Consider the following 14,002-nt stretch of genomic DNA (forward strand, 5'->3'; position numbering starts at 1 on the left):
GTTTACTAGTCTGATAAGAGAGGCAGATGTAACCACATTTAGTACAATGAATTCAACATTTTTTGTTGCAGTCTGGTTGCTATCTCAGTGGCATGGTATTTCCTTACGTTTTTTCTACTGCTTTTCTTTTCATTCTTTCTATCATTTCTTGTGCACAGCTTCAACACATTGGACTGATTTTTGTCTCCCTACTACCCTGTTTTCCACATGAACATGACTGTAGTGGCATGAAAAATAACCCCCCGCCCCTGCAGAATTGTTTTTTTTAAATCACTGACTTATCGCCAGAGGCCTGCCTATTGTGATTTTCAAGTGGGCCTTGATTTAGGCAGCTAGTGCTCCTGCCCAAAATCGGCTGGGGTCTAATTGATATATTAAAATGAGTGTCCTATATGATATAATTGGGATCCAAACATCATTTTTGTATCAATCATCAGTGCCACCACTGCATCTCACAACTCTGTAGGTTTATTTTCAATATGTCCTTATAATACTTGAATTGTTCTACAAGGGACCATTTGCTTTCTTTCAGTGGGAGTAGAAGACTCAAGTACCACGCCCTTCATAAGCGGGGCTAATCGAAGTATATTTACAGAATTTGATAATGATATACAAAATCAAAATACTGCAGATGCTGGAAAACTGAAATAAAAAGAGAAAGTGCTGGAAGTACTCGGCAGGTGAGGCAGCGACTGTGGAGAGAGAAACTGAGTTAACGTTTCAGGTCGACGACCTTTTCCAGTTCTGGCGAGAGGTCATCGACCTGAAATGTTGGGCTGAAATTTGCCGCCACTCAGTGTGCAGGTTTAGAGGCGGGTCCGCGGTCAAAATCAAAAAGATTGACAGTGGGGCGGTATCCCGCTCTGAATCCACCTCCTTGTGAGTTTCCCTAGTGCCGGCTCTGCCTGCGCTTTGCAGACCCAGCACTAAGCAGCAGGTCAGGCAATTGAGATAGTTAAGAGTGTGTTTAAAGCAATTTAATCAGCATTTTACCAGGTACAAACCATTTTCCCAAGTTTTTCTTACGTCGCTCGGGGATCACAGCAGGTAATTGTGTCGGGTTTTAAACAACTCTCCATTTCTGTGAATAGGTGACAGCTGCAAAAGTGATATAAAAGCTACCATTTCATAGCTGGTCACTTTCCAATCTTAGAGGCTGGTGCCTTCAGGATTTGGAATACACTTTTCAGCTTTATGGAGGTTTGAAGTGTTTGGAGCAAACTCTCTATCCAGTGTCACCTCCTTGGAGCAACCTCTCTCACCATTGACAGATTGCTTCTGTCATCTCAACTTCAGATGCCATCTATTCCATCAGCATTGGTGCCCTAGAAAAAATCTCACCTTGGTCCTCAGAATCCCACCACGATCAGCCCCAACACCAACAATAATTAAAATCTCAAGGAATGAGACTCCACATTTGTAAAAGTTAATTTTCAGCGCCAGAGAGGTGTTTTTTTTGCAGTCATTAAGACTTACCACACCATTAAAAAATCATTTACGTTTGAATGGACAAACACTAATTTTTTCTGGTGAGTTTAGTGTGTATCTATCACGTAAGAACATTGAATATGTTTAAGGTGGAGATAGACAGATTTTTGAACGATAAGGGAGTCAAGGGTTATGGGGAGTGGGCAAGGAAGTGGAGTTGAGGCCAAGATCAGATCAGCCATGATCGTATTGAATGGCGGAGCAGGCTCAAGGGGCCAAATGATCTACTCCTGCTCCTACGTCTTATGGTCTTATGTTCTAAGAACATCAACTTCATACCGTTTCATGTGTTTCAATGCTGAGCCTCTCGACGAGATACTGTTATAGCGAAGCTTCTGGAGGAGCAGGGCAACTTGGACAGCAACTTCCTGATTTCCGCATTTAGCTGCGCATGTGCAGTCGCCGTAAGTTGCTGTCCGATTTACTCTTTAATAATGGTGAGCGCTGATAACCTCACCATTATTTCTACTGCAAAATCCAAGCCCAGAATTAAAAAGTTACATTTATTGTTGCTGATACTTTTGTAAAAAAAACTGATGTTCATGTGAAATCCTGTTACACCACCTTCAGCCTGTGGGCATTGCAGTTGTCAGAGCTGCAGCAGCCTATGGCTCTTTATTGCAGTAACTGTTCATATGTGGATCCCCTCTCCTGGAATGAAAACAGTGTACTTGGAGATGGTTCTCAGGGTTACTGCTCACATTCTAGAACTGACACCTTTAAAGATTTTGTACGTGACAATGGTGGTTTTGTGTCACATTGATAAACTGCTGTAACAAAACTTGGACCCTATATTTTATATTGTTTATAGCTCTGCAGGCGCCTTTGGCTATTGCTCTCTTTATGCCTGTCTGTATTTCACAAAAATACTTTAATTTATAAGATTTATGCTGCAGCAATACATTGTGCCTAGATTTTTGTCATTGTTTACTGCTGTTATGTTGTTAAAGGACATTAAAAAATACTCGTCCATTAACATTCCGTTTCTGCATGAGGTTGATCCATATTCTGAGAGTATATAAGTTGCAGAGTTTGTATTGAGCGCAAAAGGCTCAAAACCAAACCTAATTACCTTCTGTTCAGAACTGTTGGTGTACATTTCCATACAGGTTTAGAGGCGGGTCCGCTGTCAAAATCAAAAAGATTGACAGTGGGGCGGTATCCCGCTCTGAATCCACCTCCTTGTGAGTTTCCCTAGTGCTGGCTCTGCCTGCGCTTTGCAGACCCAGCACTAAGCAGCAGGTCAGGCAATTGAGATAGTTAAGAGTGTGTTTAAAGCAATTTAATCAGCATTTTACCAGGTACAAATCATTTTCCCAAGTTTTTCCTACATCGCTCGGGGATCACAGCAGGTAATTGTGTCAGATTTTAAACAACTCTCCATTTCTGTGAATAGGTGACAGCTGCAAAAGTGATATTGATATAAAAGCTACCATTTCATAGCTGGTCACTTTCCAGTCTTAGAGGCTGGTGCCATCAGGATTTGGTATACACTTTTCAGCTTTATGGAGGTTTGAAGTGTTTGGAGCGAACTCTCTATCCAGTGTCACCTCCTTGGAGCAACCTCTCTCACCATTGACAGATTGCTTCTGTCATCTCAACTTCAGCTGCCAGCTATTCCATCAGCATTGGTGCCCTAGAAAAAATCTCACCTTGGTCCTCAGAATCTCACCACGATCAGCCCCAACACCAACATCACCAGGCACACCAGCAGCACCAACAACAGCACCAACCTTCTCCGCAATCATCTGATGCTGCACAGGACACAGGGCATCAGCACCCAAGCACATTGCTGGCCGAGAGGCCAGGGATGGCCTCACCATTGCCAGATTTACTTCACTTGACACTGTACACCCTGGCTGCCACATGATGCGCCAGGTTGGCACCACCCCTCACCAACACCATAAAGCATCCCTACAATGCCCAAGCCATTCCTTTCACGCTCATCACCATTGAGAGGTGGGGGGGAGGGTGGTGTACCGTTATGTCTCACCATTCATTGCAACAGATCTGTCGAAGAAGGCAAAGTGTTGAAAATAAAGATTTCATTGTTTGACAACACATTAACTGAAACTTTACATGAACATTGGCAATAACACCTCACTGCCTACCCTTGTGTGTTGTTAGTCGGTATGATTGGACAAGGATGAGGGTGAGTGTGAGGGGTGGCTAGCGAGATGAGGATGTGATAATGTAGATAGAGAGGGATGGTGGAAGTGCAAGGCAAGTTGGTGTGAGTAAGGATGTGCAGGAGTAGGGTTGGGTAGGCAGAGTGATGGGGAGGTGATGAGTGGCACAGCAGGATGAGATTGAGTGTGGCTTTGCAGTAACGTTTCATGATCTACAGAGATCATTGAAAGGTTTGCGCCACTGCAGCCAGGTCCTCCTAACCACATCCCTGCTTGTGTCCTCCTGTGCAATGTGCAACCAGGCTGCATTGGTCTTCTAGAGACGTCTCTTCCACCCATTGGAAGGGAAGAGCATCTCCCTGTGTGCTGTGACTTCCTCCATAAGCATATGGCAGGAGTAATGGGAAAGCCTGGGTGCAGCCGTGCGCCTTTGTGCAGTGCTTGTCAGTGTTTGCAGCACCTCAATGCTGCAGAATGCTGACAGCACAACTGTCAAAATGATAGTGGACATGGTCCCTTTAAGAAAACCGGCTGATGACACGTCATCAAATTACATTGTCAGACCCGCTTCCTATTAATTGGCTGGGAACCTCACAGGGTGGGTTTAACAAGCCTCAAATACGGAATATCTTGTTGGAGGCCGGGATCGACACAGATGCGGGGTCCCCACAAGCCACGAATGTCACCCGCCCTGGACCCGCCGAGGTTGGAAAAATCCAGCCCGTTAACCCTGTTTCTCTCTTCACAGATGCTGCCTGACCTACTTAGTATTTCCAGCACTTTTTGTTGGTAGTGATATAGACAACTTTAAAGGCTTAAACCAATCCTCAAGACAGATAACTTTTCAGCAAATTATAATTTACTTTGAGGATTGTTAATTCTCTCTCCCACCCAAATACCTAAACATATTCTTTAATGAACAGATTGCAAATGTGTATCAAGGAAGAACAACACTGTAACATGCTGGACAATTGTCAATTGGTCTAAAAATATTACACTCTGATTTGTGTTGCTATTGTCAAGCTTTATTGTTTATTTTGTACACCAATAAACAAAACTAGTGCTTGCCATTATGTATTAGAACTTCCACAATTGATAAAAAAAATTCCAGTTAGTCTGGTACAATCCAAAAGAAGCCTATATAAAAATCATCAGTTATGGTGTCAATAAAAGCAATATTGTGGAAAATGTTATTTTATGAATGGTTAACTCAAATGAAACACATTTTTAAAGTTACAGATTTATTTGTTAATGTCAGTTTGATTCAGAAGTATTGATTTAATTGAACATAAATCCTATTATTTACAATGTTTACCTAAAGTTTTAAGGTTAGATAATATGCAGAGTTCTAAAATGACCAACGGATAAATAAATGTACATGTCAGGTGCTGGTGCTATTATTTGGAGGCACATTCAGGAAACAGTTTGTTGCTACTGCACCATTTGTACCATGACGGCTTTCCATGCCTTGTCTTTGTCAAAGTCCTTTGTAGCGGCTTTGGGTATCTGGATTAGAAATATAATCATTTCAATCCTATAGTGAAAATAGTCAAATAGAAAAACAAAGGAACAAATAAGCTGACTGTAATTTTTAACTTATAGTATCAGTAAATATGGGAAAATAATTCATTGGTTTCAGCTCATGAAGTATAACAAAGTAATCTTTCTATTAATAGCAATGTTACTAAATAAAATTACCTGTCAACTCTCCAGCCAAAAAATGCAGGAAAAAAACCGTGACAGAATACTTAGGTGAGACAAGCTATAGTATGGTTCTTCACTCCTGTATTTACCAGTCCATGATTTTCCTTCGTAGACTGGCAAATGGAGAAGTGGAAAACCCTGGTCCTGGTTTATTACGAATTTGTGCATTTTTATACTTGCCTCAACTGCTTTGCCATTCTCCTTTTGGAAGTCTGAAATATTCCATGTTGAATCATAATATTTAATTTGAATTTTGTAGCTCACGCAGTGGACGATTGTGGCAAGTGAGAGACTGGACTGAACCAGCAACAAAAGCATCAGAACAAACACCAGGATATCATAAGACTGCTGAAATAACAAAAATTGGAGAAAGTTACATTTCAAGGACATTTTATTACGGGAATATTGCTTCAGAAACAGCAACAATTATTTTTCAGGTTGAAATGAAATATAATAGGCAAATACTAGTAATAAGCATCACTTAACGCTGGAGAGATGTGAAATGAGTGGCTCTACCCTTAAGCACACATCATATACCTCTGTGGTTTCCACATTACAATCCCAAAAGCAGAAACAATTCTAAACTCCTTTCAATAATGTGCAACGTGAGCTTTATAATTTTTCAAAGTAACTCTTTTTTTTTTAATGAGTAGTTATGCTACCATAAAGAAAGGAGCTTCCTCAATGACTCCGCTAGTTTACCCACTGAGTAGTTGAACCATGGAGACCAGATTCAAATCCAGTATGTGCTGAGTTGACTGATCTCAGCTGGGGCCAATAGGGTTCCACACTTGACCTTTGGGTTAGGGAGATGTAAACGGGCCAGGATTACTGGTCCTAGTTACTATCGAGTGACCCTTGTACATGTGTGAACATCGGATGAGAACAGCAGCTGGAGTGTCTGTGATCGCTGTAGTCAAATAGCTTGCTGATACTCACAGTGAATGCTCACTTTGGTGAGGTGCCAGAAGGTAACCAATGCCTGTGCAACTTATGCCAAGGTAGGATTCAGTTTCTTTAGCAAAGGAGGGGAGATAATTAGTGAAAAACAAAGGCCTAGAAATTCAGTTAAGGCCCGCCAGCAGGCTAACGCCCAAAAGTTAGCGCTGCGCGCGGAGCCAGTTGCGCCCGCCAGAAATTCACTTTTAGCGCCCCCAAGTCGGAACCGGGCGCTGTTCCAGGGTGTGCCCGCCTCCGCTTGGGGCGCTGAAAGTGAATTTCAGCGCTCCAGCTGCCGCTGCGCCACCCGATGCGATGCAGCAGGCTGGGGTACTGCAGGCCTCCTCCTTCTCTTAAGGAGGAGCTGCCTGCAGCCGTGAGATCGCCGCTGGATTCTGCCGGCAAATGAGCCGGCACCACGGAGAAGTGCCGGGCTCGCGGGAATCAGCCACCAATGCCGCGGGGGGGGGTGGTGTAGGAGGCCGGGGAGGGAGGTGCGGGCAGGCGGCCGCCGAAAAAGCGGCCGGCCGCACCTCCACCTTAAAGCGCCCCAGTAGCGCAGCAGTACGGCCCCGTTTTTCCAGCACTGTTTGCGGCCGCTGCAGAAGAGGCGGCCGCAACTAAATATGGGGTTTGGGCCGGAAGCAGGGCGGAACCGGGGCACTGTGCACACCGATGACGTCATCGGTGTCAGCGCAGCGCTACCGGCTACCGCCGCCATTACCGCAGCGCTGAATATCAGCGCACCCTCTTACACTGGCGCAGAAACCCTCTTTGGGCGAAAAGTGGGCGCAAAGCCTACTGAATTTCTAGGCCAAAGACTTTAAATGTTCACTTGTGGCTTAGAAATGTGCACATTGCCCCAGCTGATCCATAAAGTGGCAGCGATCCAAAGAATCAGTAATCCATCTTTCCATTCATCTAACTGGAGTATTGCTAGTGGATTACTAGTAGGGAAAGAGAGAGACAACCAAAAAAGAGAATTAAAACAGGAATGATCAGTAAGTCACCCATTGAACACAAAATAAAGTTTGCATATAATCGCAGTGAAATGGTCAAACCTTACTTCTGTGAGCAGAATTTAAGCATACATTACGTGCCCTCTCCATTCAATACAGCCTGCATTCTTAAGTACTATCCTCTGCAAGGCTACTAACAAGGCAAGGGAATACGCAATAAATGAAAGGATACTGAGGAGTGTAGAAGAACAGAGGGACCTTGGAGTGCATGTCCACAGATCCCTGAAGGTAGCAGGACAGGTAGATAAGGTGGTTAAGAAGACATATGGGATACTTTCCTTTATTAGCCAAGGCGTGGAATATAAGAGCAGGGAGATTATGCTTGGACTGTATAAAACACTAGTTAGGCCACAGCTAGAGTACTGCATACAGTTCTGGTCACCACATTACAGGAAAGATATGATTGCACCAGAGCAGGTACAGAGGAGATTTACAAGGTTGTTGCCAGGACTGGGAGATTTTAGCTATGAGGAAATATTGGATAGGCTGGGGTTGTTTTCTTTGGAATAGAGGAGGCTGAGGAGAGACTTAATTGAGGTGTATAAAATTATGAGGGGCCTAGATAGAGTGGATCTATTTCCCTTAGAAGGATCTATTTCCCTTAGCAGATAAGTCAATAGCCAGGGGGCATAGATTTAAAGTAATTAGTAGAAGGATTAGAGGGGAGTTGAGGAGAACTTTTTCACCCAGAGGGTGGTGGGGGTCTGAAACTCACTGCCTGAAAGGGTGGTAGAGGCAGAAACCCTCAGCACATTTAAAAAGTACTGTACTTGGATATGCACTTGAAGTGCTGTAACCTACAAGGCTACGGACCAAGAGCTGGAAAGTGGGATTAGGCTGGATAGCTCTTTTTCAGCCAGCACAGACATGATGGACCGAATGGTCTCCTTCTGTGCTGTAAATTTCTATGATTTTATGGGAGATGACAATATTCAGAAATGAAATTTACCCAAATAAATTTTTGGCCCAGGTCCTTGTAGGGGTCGCAAAATCCCCTCAGCCCCCGAAGATCGGGAAATATTAATCCACATTGTGGATGAAGACTTGTGTGATTTAAATTGTCTCTGGGTTGGACAATGTTTTAAAACATACCCAGAACCGCAAAAAGGCTGCGTTAAAAAGCTTGTAAGCTAGGCGGCACTTGGACACTGGAATCAAAGAACTTTGTGAAAATCGCACACTTTAAGATTGTACATTTTATTAAAAGATGTACTCTTGAGTTTTGGACTGTTAAAAATGGCTGAACAGACCTCATGGAAACAGAATTTCAAAAGGGCAGACAGGCTGTTAGCATATGAATGGAGCCTGAGCTGTCAGTCACCCTGTGGTATTGGGCGGGTCCGGTAACCTACTAGCTGCTTGTTTGCACTGTGGAGTAGCCTATTTGAATCTGCCAATCAAAGGCAGTTCGGGAAGTTAGATAATCGATTTGTTTACAGAAACTGCTACTTTGCGTACACAAGGAAGTAACCACTTGAGACTGCAGTCTCAGTTGACCACAGAACAATGACTTTCTGTTTACAATACCTTCAAGGCTATTTAATCAAGCAATCAAGGAAATAGCTTTATTCGATGGCCCATCACAGACAATCAAGAACACATTCAAACCACTGCAGCTTTATTCAAAAGCCCTCACAGACAATGGACACATTTAAACTGCAACTTTATCCAAACCCATCCCAGACAAGTGGACAGTTTGGATCTCTTTTGTTTTAGCCCAGAAACATCAGATCTGGGTGGGCCCCAAAAAAAGGGGTATAAAAGATAGCTTCCCAGAAGCATCTCGCTCTTCTCTTTTACTCTTTGGACTGCAGGTGAGCAAGGCTTCTGACCCACTAGCAAGAAAATCTAGTGAGAAGTAAACGGGTGGTAATTTGAGGGAACTGTTGCTAAGATTGTAAAATCAACATTGTAGCCATTTATCCCTCGTTTTTGCCGTCTGCCTTCCCCTGTTAAGCAATTTTACCATGATTACTTTGATCGTGTGGTATAGTTTCTTTAGTTTTAATAAAATTTGACTTTCTTGCATCCAGACCATTTGTCCATTTTTAATATATCATTAATTATAAGTTCTTCCAGTCAGAACTGGAAGGAGGGTTTAGCGATTCAAAACCACTGATTGGAATTGGTCACAGTGCAGTGGCAAGGCTGCCTGACCAGGTAAATTACAGTAAACCAGGTAAAGGATGCCCCCCTACAAATTGGCGACCACGAAGGGACTGGAGGCAGTTTTTGATATGATAAGTGGTCTGGATCTGGAGAAAGCATCAGCTCTTGCTTTTCTTGCTTTCAGTCTGTGGGTAGCCCTGCAGAAGTTAGCGGCAGCATGTAAGCTGACCTATTATAGTGTAGGTGGCTGGGTTAAGAAGGGTGAGATGAGGGTGCGGGAGGAGGTTACAGAGGCCAAGAATCGGGAGTCAGAGTTTGAAAAATGCCAGGCAGAGAGAGAGCGCCTTGTGCAGGAAGTCACAAAGGCTAGGGACAGTGAGATGAGGCTACAGGAGGAAAACGCACACCTCACCCGGGAAGCTAGCGAGGGCAAAAGCCACGCGAGGCACAAGATAGAGTTCTTAAAGTGCCAAATTACAGAAGCAAAGAGTAACGAGATGAGACTGCGGGAAGAGAATGCCCGCCTCACCTCAGAAGTAACAGAGCAGGAGGAAATGGTTAGGGAGGTAAAGGCAGCTTATAAGCTGGCCTGCGACCAAAGGTTTAGTGGAGCAGATCATACCCCATGTAACAGAAAGATAGAGAGTTTGGGTGTGGAGTTATTAAGGACTAAAGGGATGGTATGTCTCATAAGTCCGAAGGGAAGTCCGTCGGACAGTACCAGCAGCCCAATTCAAACCGCCCCCAGGCAGCACCCAGAACAGAGCTGGCTAGGGAATTAGAGATCCCAAGACTGCAGCCCACAGCTCCGAGTTTTGAGGAGCTCTGGCAGCAAGAAGGGGTGGACAGTGGGGTGCTAGAAGAACGCCAGCAGGTCCCGCTAGGCAGGCGGGGACCAGGACCGGTGTAACCCCTCCGACAACGGAGGTACGGTCCGCCCGTGAATGATAATGACCCAGGGGCTGTTCAGCATACCTATCTGGTACCCTATGATACCCAACAGCTCAGAGGCCTGGTGAAACATATTCCCCTGCTCTCCAAAAAGGGAGACCCCTCAATGCACTTCCAAGGGATAGAACAGGCAGCCTGTGTTAACAGCTGTGATGACGAAGAGAAAGCCAAAATGTTGCTTTTCTCTGCAGATAGTAAGCTCTATCAGACCCTTTCGGATGAGGCTCAGAGAGGGCAGAAGGGTTTTGAGGACCTAAAGGAGGGTATACTGGAAGCCATGGGTGCGAACGACGGCAGTCCGTTCGATCGCATAGGGAAAACACTGCAGAAGGAAGGGGAGACCCCACAGGCATTTGCAGACAGGCTGTGGCCAGTCTACAACAGCGCGTGTACAGGGGGACAAGAAAGGGCACACCTGAACCAGCGGCAGCAGACCCAATGGCTTCGTTGCCTGGTGTCCAATTGTCTGCCCCAGATAAAAGCAAAGGCTGATACTTGGTTTGACCACCGAGACCCCCTAGCAACCGAAGAGACTGTAATCCGGCAGCTCACAGTAGCATATAGGAATGGTAGGAATAGTGGGACCCCCCAGCAAAAGGGTAAGGTCCACGAGGTTAAACCTGGGGCTCATTACAAGAAAGAGTGGCGCCAGGAGGGGAGCCGTCCCTTCCAGAACAAGGTCACTTGTTACAGGTGTGGGGAGGATGGCCACTGGCGCAGGGATTGTAAAAAGCCTGAGAGAGACGATAAAGCCAGGACCCCCACAGCCCCAACTCAGAAGGCAGAGACAGAAACTCCTCCCGATACAGTCGAGTCCGTCGTGGAGTCGATAAAATCTTTCCTCAGGGCCAATCAGGGAAAGGTAGCAGCCATCAGTGGTGCTGCAGCCCGCTCGCCCACCTCTGCCTCCCCACAATGACTGGAGCCTGCGCAGCCTGTCCATCTGTGTAATCTCCGGTACGATGAATGGAAGAGACCGCTCGTACAGATGGAGGTAGAGAAGGTTACAGGGACTTATCTATTGGATACGGGGGCATCATGCACCGTGATCCATACGGATAATCCCACCACCTCACCTCTGTCTAACGGGGTTCCATACATACTATCGGGATTCACCGGTCAGGAGCAGGCGGGGGTATACTCCAGACCCCTCTATGGGCAGGCAGCAGACAGCATGGGGAAGCAGCATCGGAATAACCGGCTGCTGCTCGAGCCTAGCAAGAGCCACCAGTGGGAGATAGGAGACCTAATGATGGTAAGAAACTATGCCCAGGTGGGAAGTTTAGAGCCACTCTACATGGGACCCTATAGTATAGTTGATAGGGCCAGCCCCATGGTCTATGCAGTAAAACTACCCCAGTGCACAAAGTGGTTACACGCCAACCAATGTAAATTGTATAAATCTGACCATACAAGTTCAAGTTCACAGGCTGTAAAGACAGGCACTGTGGCTTGTTTCAAGGGAAAAGTTGTCCGGCCCACCAATTGGGACACTTCCCCGCCCCAGTGGGACCTAAGTTTTGGCCAAAGTTTAAATTTGAACCAGTTATTTAGTTCAGAAACAGAGAAACCGCAGCCTGAGAGTAGAAATCTGCAGGCTGTTGCGAGTTCATTCACATAAAATCGCTTGGGGGGCCCCAGGGAGGAGCCACCCTGTGAAGAGACTGCCTGCACATGCGTAGTCGCTGGTCTGGAGACAGGAATTCCCCAGTCTTTTGAACGGCCTGTTTGCGCAGGCGCAGTTCCCCAGCCTATGACCACAGTGGCTCCTCTTCAGTTTTCCCGCACAGGTGCAGTCGCCTGTTTGAATACAGAGGTTTCACAGCCTCTGCCGTGGGACTCCAGGGAGGAGGTTCGCGCAGGCACAGTTGCCTGTTTAAAGGGACAAGCTTCCCAGCCCACTTCTAGAGTGGTTCCCCCTATGGTGTGGGACTCTGGGGAGGAAGGGATAGCAATTCCTCTTGCAGGGGACATATGGAAGGAGTCGGTACCAGGTTTTGGACCTGGAGAGGAAGATTTTCAGCCACCAGTAGTGGGTGGTGAGTGTTGTGTATGTAACCGTTTACCTTTAAGGGAACTATAGAATGTAACCGTTCGCCTTTAAGAGCACTACTTTAGGGTGGCACTATCTATTGGCTCATGTATACTGTAATACCGATAGTGACCACACCAGTATATAAGGGTTGTGATACGTTAACTGGGGCAGAATCGCCCGAGCCTCTGAATAGTAAAGACGTGTTTTATTTTGTTAACAGTGGAGTCTGTGATTATTTATAATACAACCCACAGACTTAACATTGGCGACGAGTCAGGATTCGAACCCTGCGGCAGTTGTTCCACGGCGGCTTCGTCCGAAGACAGGACGTTGAAGAGAGGTTTCAATCCTCACCAGTCTGGAACCGACAGGCTGGAAGCGACAGGCATTAGGACCCTGAAGCCTCCATAACCTCGTGGGTAAGCCGCAGCGTTGGCTGCAAAGACAGGGCGATCGCAATCCCTGATAAGAGCCGCGGTGAAACGCGCGAGCGGGTAAGCCAGAGCCCGGGAGGGAGCGAGCAAGAGCCGCGCGAGCGGGTGAGCCAGAGGCCGGGGGCCGCTTTCAAGTGCGAGGCGCAGCCGGGCCATCGATCGCATCCGCTGATAAGGCCCGCACTCGGCCTGAAAGTCAGCGTCGGGGAACGGGTGATAACCGCCATTGAAGTGGGCGGAGAGCGCCGAGAAGCGCGGGAAAACCGCCATCGAAGTGGGCGGGGAGAGCGAGAAGCGCGGGAAAGCCGCCATTTTTCGCGGGGAAACCGCTGAAGAAGAAGGAAGAAGCGGGAAACCGCCATCTTGGAAATTATTAAGAATTTCAGGAAAGTAATAAGATTTTTCAGAAAGGCTGGTGTGTTCTCAAGAAGAGAGGGAAAATAAGTATAAGTACAGCAATACTTGTGGTGTTCTCAAGAAGAGAGAAGAAAATTAATTAGAATTTTCAGAAACAAGAAATAAGTAAAGCAATACTTGTGGTGTTCTCAAGAAGAGAGAAGAAAATTAATTAGAATTTTCAGAAACAAGAAATAAGTAAAGCAATACTTGTGGTGTTCTCAAGAAGAGAAGAAAATTAATAATAAGTAAAGAAATACTTGTGCTGTTCTCGGAAAGAGAAGAAGATGCCTAAGCGAGGAAATATTAATGATGTTAATGCTGAAATAGAAGACAGGGCCACGTATGGGGAACGCATAGGAATATATTGCGTAGCCATATACGCCAAGGCAATAACTTTGTTAAATTCGATGGGAGCAAAAACATACGGGCTCTTGAAACATCTAATAGCACCAGTTAAACCAGTGGACCAGACCTTCGAAGAGATCGTAGCAGTGCTGAAGGATCAAATTACTGCAAGCATTTCCAAATGCTACCGTTGTGGAAAGACAACGCACGACCAGAATCAGTGCTGGTTTAAGAATCAAGAGTGCAGGAAATGTGGCAAACTGGGTCACATCGCGAAGGTATGCAGGTCCAGAAAGAAGACCAACAAACAAAGGAAGCCACCACCACAAGAAAAGTACAACAAGGTGCATCAGGTGGCTGAAAAGAGTTCAGACGAACAAAATTCAGACTCAGACCCAAACAGCCAGGAGTTGGATAGTCTGAGAATCCACAATGTGGGTAAAGTAACTG

General features: G+C 45.8%; 1 protein-coding gene across 5 annotated transcripts in view; it reads right to left on the reverse strand.

The window, feature by feature from the left end:
• Window positions 1-4,620: 4,620 nt before the first annotated feature.
• Window positions 4,621-14,002, reverse strand: part of mlc1 (modulator of VRAC current 1) — a 61,982-nt gene continuing 52,600 nt past the window's right edge. For 4 of the 5 annotated variants that reach the window (XM_086010320.1, XM_086010319.1, XM_086010316.1 and 1 more), the window contains 2 exons: window positions 5,502-5,669; window positions 4,621-5,123 (listed from right to left, as the gene is read on the reverse strand). In XM_086010320.1, the coding sequence (XP_085866446.1) occupies window positions 5,049-5,123; window positions 5,502-5,669 (243 nt within the window). In that variant the 3' untranslated portion in view covers window positions 4,621-5,048. Of the gene's footprint in view, window positions 5,152-5,501; window positions 5,670-14,002 lie in introns of all 5 variants that reach the window. The other variant, XM_086010317.1, reaches the window with a different exon arrangement.

The sequence above is a fragment of the Somniosus microcephalus genome, chromosome 17, assembly GCF_052327205.1.
Source record: "Somniosus microcephalus isolate GS21.2 chromosome 17, FLI_Smic_1.0, whole genome shotgun sequence".
Taxonomy (NCBI): Eukaryota; Metazoa; Chordata; class Chondrichthyes; order Squaliformes; family Somniosidae; genus Somniosus; species Somniosus microcephalus.